The following is a 14,228-nucleotide window of genomic DNA, read 5'->3' as shown; positions in this document are numbered from 1 at the left end:
GACCCCGTGGACTACACAGTCCGTGGAATTCTCTAGGCCAGAATACTGGAGTGGGTAGCCTTTCCCTTCTCCAGGGGATCTTCCCAACCCCGGGATCGAACCCAGGTCTCCCGCATTGCAGGCGGATTCTTTACCAGCTGAGCCACAAGGAAAAAAAAAAACAGATTTCCTTGGGAGGCTTGTAAAGAGTGGACCACCAGGGAAGTCCCTGTGATTTACATAAAGTGAAGACTGAATCGTGAATGAAAACAGAACCCCAGAGCTGAGTTTAGGTTAGGGAAGGGGTGTCCTGAGCAGTCTTAGGCCAGAGGCTTAGAACAGGCATGTGTCTCCTCGTTCTGAAGAGTGCCGATGTGCCTGATGGCCTTGTCTGGTTCCTTTGACTCCCTTTCTGGGGCAGAGAGTTCTAGGGAGCAAGTAAAACTCTGCTCAAAGGGCCTCTGTGTGGGTACTTGCCCAAGGTGTCCCCTTTTCTCTGCCTCAGGGCTGGTTGAGTCTCTAGCAGAAAGGTGAATCAGGAAGGAAACAGACATTGTCCGCAGCTCATCCTTTCTGATTCAGGGCTCAGCCCTTCAATATTTATTACGACCACTGTACTTTGTTACCATCTTATATTTTAGTTTGTGAAATAGATTGGCCTGTGGGAGGGGGGTGCTCTCTGCTGAGTGTGGTGTGATCTGTAGGAAGACAAGTTGCAAGTTGAGCCCTGGAAGGGGAGGAGGCAGGGCGGGAGAAGGACGCCCTCCCCGCCATTGTCTGTGGGCTCTGCCCGGCTGATGCGATCAGGAATGGCAGCGCTGGCAGGGAGCCCTTCTGCTGCAGGCACCGGGAGGCACTCCCAGGCAGCGTTTCTATTTTTAATGTAATTTGGGGGAGCTGGCTTTTAGTTCAGACCCTGCCCTTCCTCACCCATCCAGATGGCAGAGTCGGCCACAGCTGCCGGGGCTCAGGCTGCCAGTGGAGAGGCGTGGGGGGCTGCGGGCACGGGGGTGGGGACACGGAGGTGTGCCAGCCCGGCCGGAACCCCGCCGGGGAAGATGGAGTGGGCTGTCTCCAGCCCCACCTCTCCTGTTAACCCTCGTGTCCCGGAACAGACGGGGCCCCTGTGAGTGTGACAGAAGGAGTGCAGGTCCTAGGATGGGGACTGGCACTCTCGAAGCTGGGTTTCTTTTTTTTTTTTTTTACCCCCAGGCTGGGGGAGAGGGGGAGGAGTGTGAGGAGAGCTGTGTTTGTGGCTTGCCTTTTTTGGGCCGGAGTTGGGCCCCACTAGAAGCCCTGTGCACTGTGGCTCACTATCTCATTTTTTTAAAAATAATTTTATTCATTTACCTTTGGCTGTGCTGGGTCTTCACGGCTGTGCGGGCTCTTCTCTTGTGGCGAGAGGGGCCCCTCTCTAGCTGCAGGCTCTGGGCTTCTCATTGTGGTGACTTCTCTTGTTGCATGTAGCACGGGCTCTAGGGCGCGGGGGCTTCAGTAGTTGCGGCTCCCGGGCCCTAGGGCACAGTCTCAATAGTTGTGGCGCACAGGCTTAGTTACTCTGGGTGTGTGGGATCTTCCCGGTTCAGGGACGGAACCTGTGTCTCCTGCACCAGCAGACGAATTCTTTACCACTGAGCCACCCGACCTGGGGATCGAACCCATGTCTTTTCTTCTCCACTGCAGGCGAATTCTTTACCATGGAGCCACCAGGGAAACCCAAGGGAAGCTCTGCGATCCCATTTTGCAGTAGAGGAGGTGCTGGAACTAAGGGTTAGGTCCAGGCTGACAGCACTGCTCCACCCCTGTAACCTTACCCCTGCAGAAAATTGGTGAATGTATTAAGAGCAGTCCTTTTCACCAGCTTGCTAACTTTGCCCAGAAACCCAAACTTTAAAACGAGGTTTGGGCTGACTCTTTTCGTTTCTTCTTTGCACTGTCTGGCAGGTATAATTCCTGAGTAGGAAGAGGGCATCACTGTCTACTGAGGGCACCTGGGTGTCGGGGGATCTCAGAATGGTGCAAAGGAGCGCTCCGTCTTCCTCTCTTCAGGTTGCCCTCGCAGTGCCCTTCTCATCTGGAGTATAGCTGTCTCTCGTTTTACCACGTCTCCATCTCTCCAGGATCCTTCCTCTTTGATGCCCTTTGTCTGCTGTCCCCAGTCCTGCTCACTGAATTTCAGCATTCCTGATGACCGGTGGCTCTGGCGGTCGGGGGCCCGTGGATTTGGGTTGTTCACGGACGTCTCTGCTTTCTCTCTGCAGCTGGCAGTGAATGTTTCCACCTGTAGGAGGCAGGATTTTCTTTTTCTTGTGTGTCCTCCTTCAGCCTGTGGCTTCCGACTCTGCCTGCAGTGGCTGTGTTGTCTGACTCATCCTCCCCAGGGCAGCAAGGCCAGCCCTGGGAGCAGCTGTGAGCCTGGGGGCTTAGCCAGAGCCGCAGGGGCTTCACTGTACAGCAGGCAGGCCTTCTCTTCTGCATTCCGAGTGGCCCTCCCTCACCAAGAGCCGCCTCTCAGTGGCCCCTCCTGGCATGGGCGTCAGTACAGACCCCCCACCCCAGTGAGCACTTTCCACTGCTACTTGTCTGTAGGCCCAGAGGTTGGGAAGAGAAGACAAGGATGCCAGCCGGTCCAGCCAAGAGGCGCTGCAGAGCAAGCGGTCCGGAGGCTCGGAGAGGTACTGTGCGTGGGAGGCGGCCCCTGGGGACTTTGGTATGGCGTGGACTTGGGGCCAGAATTCCTGCCTTTGGTCTACGTGTCTCAGTGTGCTCCTGGCTGAAGGCAGGTGAGGAACTGAGTGGATGGCCTTGCAGAGTTTGTGTGTGTGCGCGTCATGCAGACCAAGACAGAAGTGGGAGGTACTGCCGCAGCGTTTGGTGGGACTTTGTGCCCATAGCCCCGTTGTGGGCCAGGGCTCTGTCCTCTTCACCCGATTGGATGCAGCCTCGTGTGTCCTTGGTCATGGGTCAGGGCTGGATACTCTGCTGGAGGTCTGGGGGACCATGCTAGAGGATCGATGCTGCAGCTTACAGCTCTGAGCCAGGCCTAGCCACTTCAGAAATGGCTGCAGCTGTGTGTGTGTGTGTGTGTGTATGTGTGTGTGTGTGTGTCTGTGTGATTGAGAGACAGGGGCTTCCAGCTTCTCAGGCCTGGGCCCATGAAAGAGAAGGGTTGCCACCCTGGCAGGGGAAGGGGGTGGTCATTCTACTTTTTGAACCTTTGAAAGCTATCAGCATTTTTACTTCCTCAAAGCTACAGCTTCATGCATTTTCTATAGAGTGACCATTTGAGCCTGGCTTCTGTTTTTCTCCCTCTTTCTGCTCAATTCTTCTATCACTTCCCCAACTCCCAGACCCCAGAGATGGTGGGGATAGATACACCTGTGAGTGTGGCCAGATGTCACTCCTGGGCCACGCAAATGCAGCCCATGGACCTGGGAGGGCTGAGTCCAGTCCAGGCAGAGGGCGAGCTCAGTCAGGAGCTTCTCTGTCCTGCTTTTCTGGCTGTGTTGCCCTCCATGGAGGTGGGGCCAGGACTGGGGTCCAGCCCGGAGGAGGCACGGACCTGGGTCCACATCCTCCACTCTGCAGTTCTCCTGCTGCTGTCTGAGTGGAGGCCCTGATTCTGCTCTCTGCTCAGGTTATCTCCCCCTCTTCTGCGTGGGGAGTGGCTCCAGAGTCTCCTTCACAGCCGGGCCACCGACACAGGGCCTCCACAGGCCCCAGAGGGGCAGCCTGAGCAGAAGGAGGCAGCAGAGCCTGAGGAGGGCTCTCTGGGAAGCCCCCCACCCTCTGTTTCCCTGCAGAGGTAAGGGGTGGCCGGAAGCCTCCCAGGGTTGTGGGGCAGTGGGTCTGGAGAGGTGGGGCGAGCAGGGGGCAGGTTTGCAGCCTAAGCAGCAGCAGTGGAGGTTTCTGGTTAGTGCTTCACACGAACTGAGTAGGGAGGAACTCTGCCTCTTCCTAGTCTGCAGCCTGTAGCTACAATCGGGGTGCACAGGCTGGTTAGGGGAGCTTAGAAACTCTGGCACAGGAGGTGTCTCTTCTGACCCAGCTGCCCCCTGTCAGGGCCTAGGGCAGAGTCTGCTATCACCCGGGCTGGGCCGTTCCTGCTGGGGGGTGGCCATGTCTCCCGGTCCCCACCTGCCAGCCCCCTTCTTCCCCATGATCATCCCACCGCTAGTCATTCAGCAAGCCCAGCGGGTGGAGGGAGCCCTGCTAGTGCTGGGCCCCGGGCTTCCCGCAGGAAGAGAAGGATGCTGGCCTTAGAGCTCACCTGGCTGAATTGAGTCACTGGGGAGGCAGAGCAGCAGCACCCCGGAGCTCCTGCTGTGTGGGGAGGTAGGGAGTAGAGCTGAGACCCGAGGCCTGAGATGGCACGTGTTGCTGGGGCTGCCTCCTCCCTTGTCCCCATCAGAGCCCTTGGACCCCAAGTGGGGTACACCTGGAGCCTCTCACCTTCCTCTGGCTTTAACGCAGTTCCTTCCTTGTTGCTGTCAAGGGAGGCGCTCCCAAGCCCACCTGCCGCCCACCAGAGGGGCGAGGAACGGCGTCCCCAGGCCGAGGGGCCGGATCCTGGGCAGGAAGAGCCCGAGGAGAAGGTGGCGGTCAGCCCCACCCCGCCAGGCTCTCCAGAGGTGTAAGGGCCAGTTTCCATGTCTGCCCCTGTCCTCCCTTGTGTGGATTGCTTTAGTGCCCATCTCGTCTTGGGTGGTGGGGAGAGGGCGATCTGGCCCTGGCTCAAGGAGTGGAGTGGGAGGAAAGTGAGTGTACCCTTGGCTCTGTGTGCACCCTTGACCCCTAAGCAGCCCCCAGGGCTCCCCTCATCAGCACCTAGGGTATGAGGCTGGAAGCGAGGGGGCAGAGTACCTTCTGGGTCCTTAGCAGAAACCTGGTCAACCACGTTTTCCGCTCTATCAAGCCCTGTTTTCCTTTAAAAAATTATTGAGGTATTTGTGTACCTGGTTGTATGTACACATGAATTGTACAAGTCAATGAATGTTTATATACATATGCACCATGTCACAGGCTTCCCTGGTGGCTCAAGACAGTAAATAATCTGCCTACAATGCAGGAGACCTGGGTTCAACTCCTGGGTCAGGCAGATCCCCTGGGGAAGGGAATGGCTACCCACTCCAGTATCCTTGCCTGTAGAATTCCATGGACAGAGGAGCCTGGTGGGCTGCAGTCCATGGGTTGCAAAGAGTTGGGCATGACTGAGTGACTAACGCGTTTCACACACCGTATCACAGCCTCCCAGATCTTTGAGAACACTTCCGTCCCTCCTATAAGCTTCCTTGGGCTCCTTTCCTCTTAGTCCCCCTGCCCCAGGCCACCACTCTTGTCTCATAGATTAATTTTTCCTGTTCCCAGCTTCATTTGAATGGAATTATCCAGGACGCAATATAGCTCTTCTGTGCCTGGGTTCACAGCTCACCTGCACTGTTACACTTCTGAAACTTAGAAACCTTTTAGCTCTTCTCCCCCTCTTTCACCTCTTTTACAGATGAGGAAACTGAGGTTCAGATGGGTGAAGGGATTTGCCCAAGGTCACATTGCTAGTTGATTGCGGAATTAGATCTAGATTCTAGTCTCTGGAGCCCTTGACTTCTGTCTCTTGGTCCGCAGCCACTGTGTCTTTTCCCTGCGTGGTGTCAGGGTTTCAGGGTGATACAGTTTTTCCTGCCTGTGAGCTGAGCAGTACAGAAGGATTAAGAGTCTTCAGGATTGGGGCTGATTGTTGAGCAGAGACAGGTTCATGCACTGATTACTGACAGCAAGTGTCGCCAAGGGCTGGCGGGACCCAAGAATGCATGTTCTCCTATAGTGTTGAAGGAGTGATGTGGAGAAGGGCTGGCCCCCTTTTCAGGTGGTGGTCCAGCCCACCGTGACAGCGCTGCCCCTGAGGAACGACAGGGCTTTCCCTGATCTCCTTGGTGGCTGTGGACAGCCAGATCAGGGTGCTTATGATGAGGACAGGAGGTGAGCGGGCTTCAGAAACAGGACCCTCTGGGCAGAGGTCAGGGGTCAGAGGGTTTTCCCAGGGCCTCTGGGAGAGAAGTTGTGCAGTGAGGCTCCTCCCAGCTGCCCAGGCTGACAAGACCTCCTGTCTGTGTCTCTCCTCCCGTCCCTGCGAGGCTGTCCCTGCTGGGCCGCCCTCTCCTTGACCCCACAGTTTCAGTGTACACGGTGCTCTTAGGAGATGTCTTCTGCTCCTTTCCTGGAGTCTTCTCAGGCTCTGGAACTTCCTTGCTATTGACCTTTATAGCTGCCTTAAGAATGGATTTGTTCTCTGGGTTTCTCGGGGGAGTGACTCTGTGCCTCATTTGTATCCACGGAATTTTAATTTGCAGAGGTGACTGAGTGACAACACGGAGAGGCCGATGCCACTGAAAGAAGAATTTATTCCTTATATTTCCAGAGAGAAGAGGGCCTGCCATGCCAGGCAGGGCCACGTGGGGAAGGACCAGAGTTGGTCAGGAGGGGAAAGAAGCGAGAAGGAAGAGCATGACCCGGAGCTGTTATTGGGGTTTTCGTGGGAAGCAATGGGTGAGGCGGGGTGAGTACTTGAGCGAGCATGGGGGTGAAGTTTGGATAATTTTGGATGGCTTTGGGCTCTGGCATGGTCTCTGGTTGCCTGGGGCTCGGTCCTGGGTGATCTGGGGCATGGGAAATAGATTAGGAGATGGTAGGGTGGGTTTGCTTATGAAAGACATATTCCCTATGCTCTCTGTAAGGATTGCCTGGTCTGGGGAGGGGCACCCTCTCCTTGACCAGCCAACTTCTTCAGATATTGTAACACTGTAAAATATAGAGAATAAAAAACATGATTGGGAGGGTCTGTCACCTACATGGATGTTGGCAAGCTGAATCAGGAGGAGTTCGGAGCACAGGGAGGTCAGAGTGCAGGCGGGTCCAGCAAGCAGCGACTGCTGTGTGGGCTCTATGGCTGGAAGGCCTGGGTCTGGGAAATAAGCATATCCTTCCCTCTGTCTTCCCAGCATCCTTCTTGAGGTGTTTGTAGAGAGAGAAAGCAAATGGGTTAAAACCACTGCGCTGAAGAAAGAGACTCGCAGACAGAGAATGAACTTATGGTTGTGGAGAAGGGATAGTTAAGAGAGTTTGGGATGGACAGGTACATGCTGCTATATTTACAATGGATAACCAGCAAGGACCTACTGTATAGCACAAGAAACTCTGCTCAGTGTTATATGGCAGCCTGGATGGGAGGGGAGTTTAGGGGAGTATGGCTGAGTCCTTTTGCTGTCTACCTGAAACTGTCACAGCACTGTTGATTGATTATACCGCAATATAAAATCGGCTTTCCTTGTGGTTCAGGCAGTGAAGAATCTGCCGGCAATGCAGGAGACCTGGGTTTGATCCCTGGGTCAGGAAGATCCTCTGGAGAAGGGAATGGCTACCCACTCCAGTATTCTTGCCTGGAGAATAGAAGAACCTGGTTGGCACAGTCTGTGGGGTCGCAAAGAGTCAGACACAACTGAGGGACTAACTAACACTTCAATGTAAAATAAAAAGTAAAAAAAAAAAAAAAAAACTACTGGGTTGAAAATTAGTGGAGACAGAATCCCTGATAGTGATCCCTGATAGTGGTGGCACGGCCCTGTCAGGACTGTGGGTACCACAGCCCTCTTCCCTCTCCTCCCTCCCTGCCCGTCCCTCCTCGTTTTCCCTCATATATCTCAGAGTAACTCGGCTGGCAGCCTGAAACGACATTCTGCTGAGCCTCCTCTTGGCCACTCGCTGCTGGAAACTGGGTCTCACTGATGGTGATACCTGAGGAGTGGCCTAGAAATCAGACCTGCCTCTTCCCCTGGAGGCTTTGACTTCCCAGGCATGTCATAGATCTTTCAGGCTCACTGTTGACAGCGCTGGACCTAAGCTGGGAGTTTGGGATACTCAGTCTTGAAAACAGGGACACGGTGAAGAGGCCCGCTGAAAAGCAGCCCCAATCTGCCTGCATGCCAGGCATGCAGGCAGGGTCAGCGGTGCGTGCAGCCTGGGTGCGTGCTGTCACGCCGGCTGGTGCTCCGTCTCTCCGCAGCATCTGTCCCTAGGGCCCCACATAGCTCTGCAGCCCACAGGGGAGGGAGACATTAAAAGGTACTATCTCAGGGAAAAAAAAGATGTTTTCAGCTCAGGTTGGCAATGAGTTGGAGGGTTGATGAGGCGGAGAGCTGCGGCGGTGGCAGGGTTAGGGGGAGGCTTTTTCCCGGGCGGGATTCTCAGAGGAGGTGGTGGCTACATCTTACATCTGCATCAGTCTGGGCTGTGTCAGGGGACTGAGAGGAAGCGGGAATTGAAAGGAGGGAGATGGGCTTGGGAGCAGAAGGGGACTGAAGACAGAGCTCAGGACCATTTCTGGTCCAAGTCACGATTTTAGGAAGGATCTTAATGGTATTTCAGAGACTTCGGTAGCCTTTTGTCTGTTTCCTCGGTCTCTGGCCTCAAGGGGCTGGAAGGGAATTCCAGAGCCCTCGTTTCCTTCTGCTGTGCTAGTCTGATCCCACCCTCTGCCTTCCATCTGCTGCAGAGCGGGGGCTGAGGGCGGAGGGGGTTCTGCATCCCCTGCAGGCTGGCTCCCCTTCTTGAACTCTGGCCCCACCCCTCCTTGATTCAGACCCTGCCTGCGTGCTGCTGTGGTCCACTCGGCCACGGGGCCAGGGCTGCCACAGGCTGAGCATCGCAGGAGAAGGTGGTGCTTCGGCGGCCAGACCAATTTCTAATGTAAGATTTAAGGACCTGGGCCTGCACACGCGCCCTTGGCTTTAGGAAAGCACTCTGGGAAGCAAAATACTTGATCCTACTTAGGTTTCCATTGCTTAAAGTGTTCTTGGGGTTTCTCTTTGGCTATTTCCTTCAAGAGCCAAAATGTGCTCAATAGAACAGCCTTCATGACTTTGTAGACATCTCTCTAACCAATCCCATTGTTCCTTATCTCACCACCTGCCTTTTGCATCCCAGTTAGAGTTCCTTTTACCCATTTCCACACGGTGAAGTCACTCTAAGCAGATGAAGCTGTGGCAGTGTTGAGGTACCCATTTCCACGCAGTGAATTCACTCTAAGCAGATGAAGCTGTGGCAGTGTTGAGGTACCCATTTCCACGCGGTGAATTCACTCTAAGCAGATGAAGCTGTGGCAGTGTTGAGGAACAGAGCCTGGCCTTTCAGATGTGCCGCTGCTGCTCTCTCTGGCTTAGGGAAGGGTCTCCTGCCTGGCTCCCTTGGCACTGTGGAAAGAGGTTGTGCACTCCTGGGCCTCCAAGGACTATTCTGGGCCTCAGGGCTAGGAGACATGCTGCTGCTTCTCCTGCCGACTCATAAGCATTGACCTCTGTTCAGTTTTGAGAGTCAGGGAGTAGCCTCTGGGGACTTCCCAAACTGCCGGCATGAGCCTCAAGTAACAGGGAGAACCCTGGTAGGAGACGGAACCAGGGCCATGAATCCACTCGGGAGGAGTCCACAAGGGACAGAAGTTTGCCCTCTTCTCCTGCCGCCAGCCCCTGAGCCATGTCTCGGGGTGTTTACTTGGGCCACAACCTACCCAGTCCCCTGAGAGCCTCCTATGCGTCACCCCACTCCTTAGGCACTCAGGCCCTCCCTCACACAGCCACAGTGGGGCTTATTGTATAGAGCAGGGGTCTCCAACCTCCAGGATCTAATGCCTGATGACCTGAAGTGGAGCTGATACAGTAGTAATAAAGTGCACAGTAAATGTAATGCCCATGAATCATCGCCAGACCATCCCCGCACCCCTGGTTTGTGGAAAAATTGTCTTGCATGAAACCAGCTCCTGATGCCAAAAAGGTTGGGGGCCACTGCTGTGGAACAGATGCTGCCCTTGTGTTCGAGAGGGTAGCCTTGCTGCTCGCCCTCGGGCGACCTGACGTGCACGTACGACTCCTGACCAGGGGCCCTCCGTTACGGCTCCGTGTGGGATGTTCGGTATCTGTATAAACCCTGGTGCCAGAAGGTGGGTGAACAGTAAACCGAGTGAAACGCTGCTCCTGCCCTTGGCAGGCGATCTGCAGAGCCCGCAGCTCCCCGGGAGCAGCTCTCAGAGGCCGCGCTGGAGGCCATGGAAGAGGCGGTGGCCCGAGAACTCGAGCAAGAACGGACACGGCTCCTGGAGTCCAAGCGAGAGAAGATGCAGCGACTGCGGGAGAAGCTGTGGCAGGAGGAGGAGGCGGAGGCCCTGCAACTTCACCAGCAGAAAGAGAAGGCGCTCAGGTCCTGCCGCCCCCCGGCCCAGCCACCCTGGCTGCCACTGGGATGCCCGGCCCCTCCAGGATGACTCCTCTGTGGCCCGGGTGGAGGAGGGGTGGGCTCCCTGGCCGAGACCCGTGCCCAACACAGGCTCTGCTGACCAGAGTCCATCCTATGTCACCCCTCCCGGATCCCCCTGCCAGAGAGCACCCCAAAGAATAGATGGTCCCAGGCATCCTCCTCTTCCAGCCGCCTGGAACTTGGGGTAGGGGCCCTCCCCAAACAGAGTGCGACTCAGCTTACCTCGAGAGGCAGTGCCTAGGAAGAAATACTGGTAATGTCTCCCTACCAGGCTCCTCTCTCTCCCTGGCCACCCTGGGCTGTGCTGACTGCTTTCTGTCCCTTCCTGAACCCCCCAACTTCAGAGCGGCCTCCCAGAGCCTTCCTAAATTGTAGTGAAAACCAGCCTGTTGAAAAGTATCTGACTCAGGGCCTGAAACCTGATAGTTGCTCAATAAAGCTGGTTCTTGGCTGTATTTTCAGTTGAAATCAGTACAGTGTTAGTGGTCTTGACCAAGTGATTTCTCTGTGGGCAGTGCCTTGCCTGGCTCTCTTCAAAGTAGTCATGAGAACCCTGTTTCTATTTACACATGAGCCTTTTTGAGAGGTAGGGTCTCCTCTCTACTGGGAAATTACCACTTGGTAGAAATTTCTGGAAGCCACAACTGACCTTGTAGCAAATATTTCTTGAATGAGAAGGCAGGCAGGCAGGCAGATGCTTAGTTTCTTTAGTTATAAAACAGAGTTTGGTTGTAAGATGAAGAGAGAAGAGCATTGTAAAATGCAGGGCTTAACTGCTAAAGACCCTTCCATTCTGTGGCGATATGTGTAAAATTTAGCCTTGGGACAAAGAGAAAGGGTTTCTGGGGGAATCTAGCAGGAAGAATCTTTAAATTTTCTGTCATTACGGAAGAGAGCAGTGGTGTTGATAGCTGAAAATAGAAAACTATCTGAAGTCTTTTCTGGCTCTGGAATTCACTGCAGAAGCTTTTCCGAGAGATTGTCTTCTGAATCATGTTTTTCTCAGGCTTGAACTCCCTGAGTGCACAGCACTGGTCACGTGACAGCCCCTGGTCACGTGGGGCCCACGCGAGGGTTGTCTGCTTGGGATGAGGTGGTCACCACCTCGGTCTGTGAATAAGGGACCCCTCACAGATAATTTGCTTGTAGTTTGGGCCTGGGTGATACTGCCCAAATTCAACCAGCATTTATGGAGTCCCTACTTCCATTTCTGTTACTGTGCTTGGCACTTGGGAGATAGCAGATTTTAAGACAAGATTCCTTCTCTGGAGATGTTCCCATACTTGTAAGGAAAACACATATACAAAGGCTGAATTATGGTGTGATGTTATGCATGGCAGGGAGCGGCATGGATAAGAAAGGTCCTCATATAAAGTGTGATGGGAGCTGAAAGGGGATTGATGAGCTTGGAGAGAGTTGGAAAGGCTTCTGTGAGAGGAGGGAGTTGGGTGTTGAACATGGAACATGGGTTCGTCAGGTAGGAAATGGGATTCTCAATGGGAGAGCTGCCTTGAACAAAGGCCAGGAGGCAGGGAGGAGTATGGTGGGGTTTGGAGATGCTGGCTCATGTGATGTGGCCAGAGCTGGGTTGGGGTCAGACAGAATCCGACCTTAAGTAAATGCCTCCCACCTGGTTGCAGAGGAGAACCTTTGGCAGAAATGCTATTTTGGGGTTATGGAGCTTGTGATCTGCTTCCTGTGGCAAAGGGCAGGTGGAGTTCATAGCCCCTCTCGCCCTGGGAGGTATTAAAGGCAGCAGGACCCAGAAGCTAAGGTTAGGCTTGTCCTTAAGACGTAGGAAGCTTCACAAGCAGGCTCCAGGCTTTTGGAGGCTGAGAGCCAGGGGTTAGGTGTAAAAAGGGGAAGGCCTTGTGGTCCTGCCAGCAAACTTGTCTTTGCCTTGCAGTTCCCTGAAGGAGCAGCTGCAGAGAGCCACCGAGGAGGAGGAGACCCGGATGAGAGAACAGGAGCGCCAGAGGCTGTCCCAGCTCCACGCCCAGGTGCAGTCCAGCTCGGAGGCCGATGAGGACCAAATCAGGTGAGTGCGGACTGTGGGCCACCTGGCCTCCCCGGAGGCTCGCCCCTCTCGGCACCCCCCACCTCACCCCGACCAACACAAGTGCCCAGACCCACTCCCACCTCCTTTTCTGCCCAGGGCCGAGCAAGAGGCTTCCCTGCAGAGGCTGCGAGAAGAGCTGGAGTCTCTGCAGAAGGCCGAGAGGGCCAGCTTGGAAGAGAGAAGCAGGCAGATCCTGGAGCAGCTCAGGGAAGAGACGGAGGCTTCAGAGAAGAGAGAGCAGGCTGCCCTGAAGGTGGAGAAGGAGAGGGCCTTGCAGCAGCTGAGGGAGCAGCTGGAAGGGGAGAGGAAAGAAGTGAGCGCCCCTCTCCACCCCTGTGTGTCCCTGGGGAGGGCTGCGTGCTGAGGAAGAACAAGAGCCAGCCTTGGCGCCCAGGGGAGCCAGCAGCGCGGGGTCTGTGAGGAAGGGCGTGGTGATGTTGGGCCGGCCGTCTGAGCGTATGTGGAGTCCGCTCAACTCAGAGCAGATGCTGCCCTGGTCTCCACGGTGGGGTCCAGAGGGCCCCCTCCAGGGCCTGTTGGGAGTTGTCAGCAGCAGAGAAGAAGTTTGAAGGGAAAGGACCTGGGGGTTTGGGAAGACTCCATGACTGAAGGAGTTGAAACCAGACCAGAGGCCTTGAGACGGAGGTGCAGTGTCCCCGTCCTTGTCCCTGAGGGTAGCTGTGATGACCTCTTGTCTCTCTCCTTCCCTCCCCTGCCTCAGAGTGAGAGGCTGGCTCACTCAGGGGAGTTTGTTCTTTATCCTTACTCACTATCCCTCCCATCCAGTGGTCTGTCTCTAGGTAGTAGGCCAAGTGGAACTGGTGTTCTATTTTGGTTCTGGGTGGAGTGTCAGTTCCCAGACCAAGGGAACCTACAGGGGAGGTCACTGTGCTGCACGTGCTCAGGGAGACGGTGCTGAGCTTCCAGGCCTCCTGGCCTTTATTCATAGGCAGGAGTGTGGCCTGTGTGCGGTGGTTTGGCCCAGAGGCCCGAGAGTGGAAGGGCCATGGCCGAGCCTCACTGAAGCTTTCCCTCCACGTCGGCCTCCATGTCCCTGTTTGCTTGCAGACTTGAGGGATAGCTGTTTTGGAGGAATACAGATGTGCCTGTGGTTCCCCTTGGCCCCTGAGCTCGAGGGCCTTGGGGATGGTCTTCCTGGCTCTTCCTCTCCCCAGAGTCAGAGCCTGGCCAGCCTGCCCTGGTCCTCACAGGCCCTGTGTTGCACCCTAGGCAGCGGCAGCGCTGGAGAGGGAGCACAGAGAGGAGCTGGAGCGGCTCTCCTCCTCGCTGGAGGCCAAGCACAGGGAGGTGAGGGGCGGCGGCCCTGCCTGCCCGGCACAGCCTGGTGTGCTGGGCCCCGGGCTCTGAGCCTTCACGGCTGGCTGGTCGGCAGAACTCCACCCCAACCCCAGCCCTGCCACTAGCTTCCCTCTCCTGCAGCCCCGGGGGCTGGGGGCTGGGTCCCTGGGAAGCGAGTTGCCCACGGCCACTCTGTAGGGCTCTCTGAGGGTCACGCTCCCCCATGCGGGCGCCTCCTCAGGTGGTCTCCAGCCTCCAGAAGAAGATGCAGGAAGCTCACCAGAGAGAGGAGGCCCAGCTGCAGGAGAGCCTTGGGCGGGCAGAGCAGCGAGCCCATCACAAGGTGTACCAGGTGCTGGAGTACGAACAGGAGGTGTGTGCTGGTCTGCTCCTTTCGCCCTAGGGGCCCGGCATCGTGGGCGGCCGGCCGAGCTGTCCTGGCCCGAGGGGCCTCTGCTTTGCTTTGGACGGCTCAGCTGGGGCTCTGTTTTTGTGCCTTAGTTCCCTGGAGGCCAAGTCCTTCTCCACCCTGTGCCCTGTACGTGAGTGGAGTGGGAGGGGGTGCTGGGTGTGGCCACATGTGAATGTAGGG

The 14,228-nt window shown here is 55.8% G+C and overlaps 1 protein-coding gene across 2 annotated transcripts in view; it reads left to right on the top strand.

The window, feature by feature from the left end:
* The window catches only part of CEP164 (centrosomal protein 164), a 70,058-nt gene that overhangs the window by 46,067 nt on the left and 9,763 nt on the right, over positions 1 to 14,228 (top strand). For both annotated transcript variants that reach the window (XM_013969468.2, XM_018059733.1), the window contains 9 exons: positions 2,569 to 2,654; positions 3,617 to 3,784; positions 4,475 to 4,612; positions 6,395 to 6,532; positions 10,012 to 10,221; positions 12,185 to 12,316; positions 12,434 to 12,650; positions 13,568 to 13,645; positions 13,878 to 14,009. In XM_013969468.2, coding sequence (XP_013824922.2) covers positions 2,569 to 2,654; positions 3,617 to 3,784; positions 4,475 to 4,612; positions 6,395 to 6,532; positions 10,012 to 10,221; positions 12,185 to 12,316; positions 12,434 to 12,650; positions 13,568 to 13,645; positions 13,878 to 14,009 — 1,299 coding nt within the window. The remainder of the gene's footprint in view (positions 1 to 2,568; positions 2,655 to 3,616; positions 3,785 to 4,474; positions 4,613 to 6,394; positions 6,533 to 10,011; positions 10,222 to 12,184; positions 12,317 to 12,433; positions 12,651 to 13,567; positions 13,646 to 13,877; positions 14,010 to 14,228) is intronic.

Source organism: Capra hircus, chromosome 15 (genome assembly GCF_001704415.2).
Source record: "Capra hircus breed San Clemente chromosome 15, ASM170441v1, whole genome shotgun sequence".
Classification (NCBI taxonomy): domain Eukaryota; kingdom Metazoa; phylum Chordata; class Mammalia; order Artiodactyla; family Bovidae; genus Capra; species Capra hircus.
This window is presented reverse-complemented; position numbering and strand designations above follow the sequence as displayed.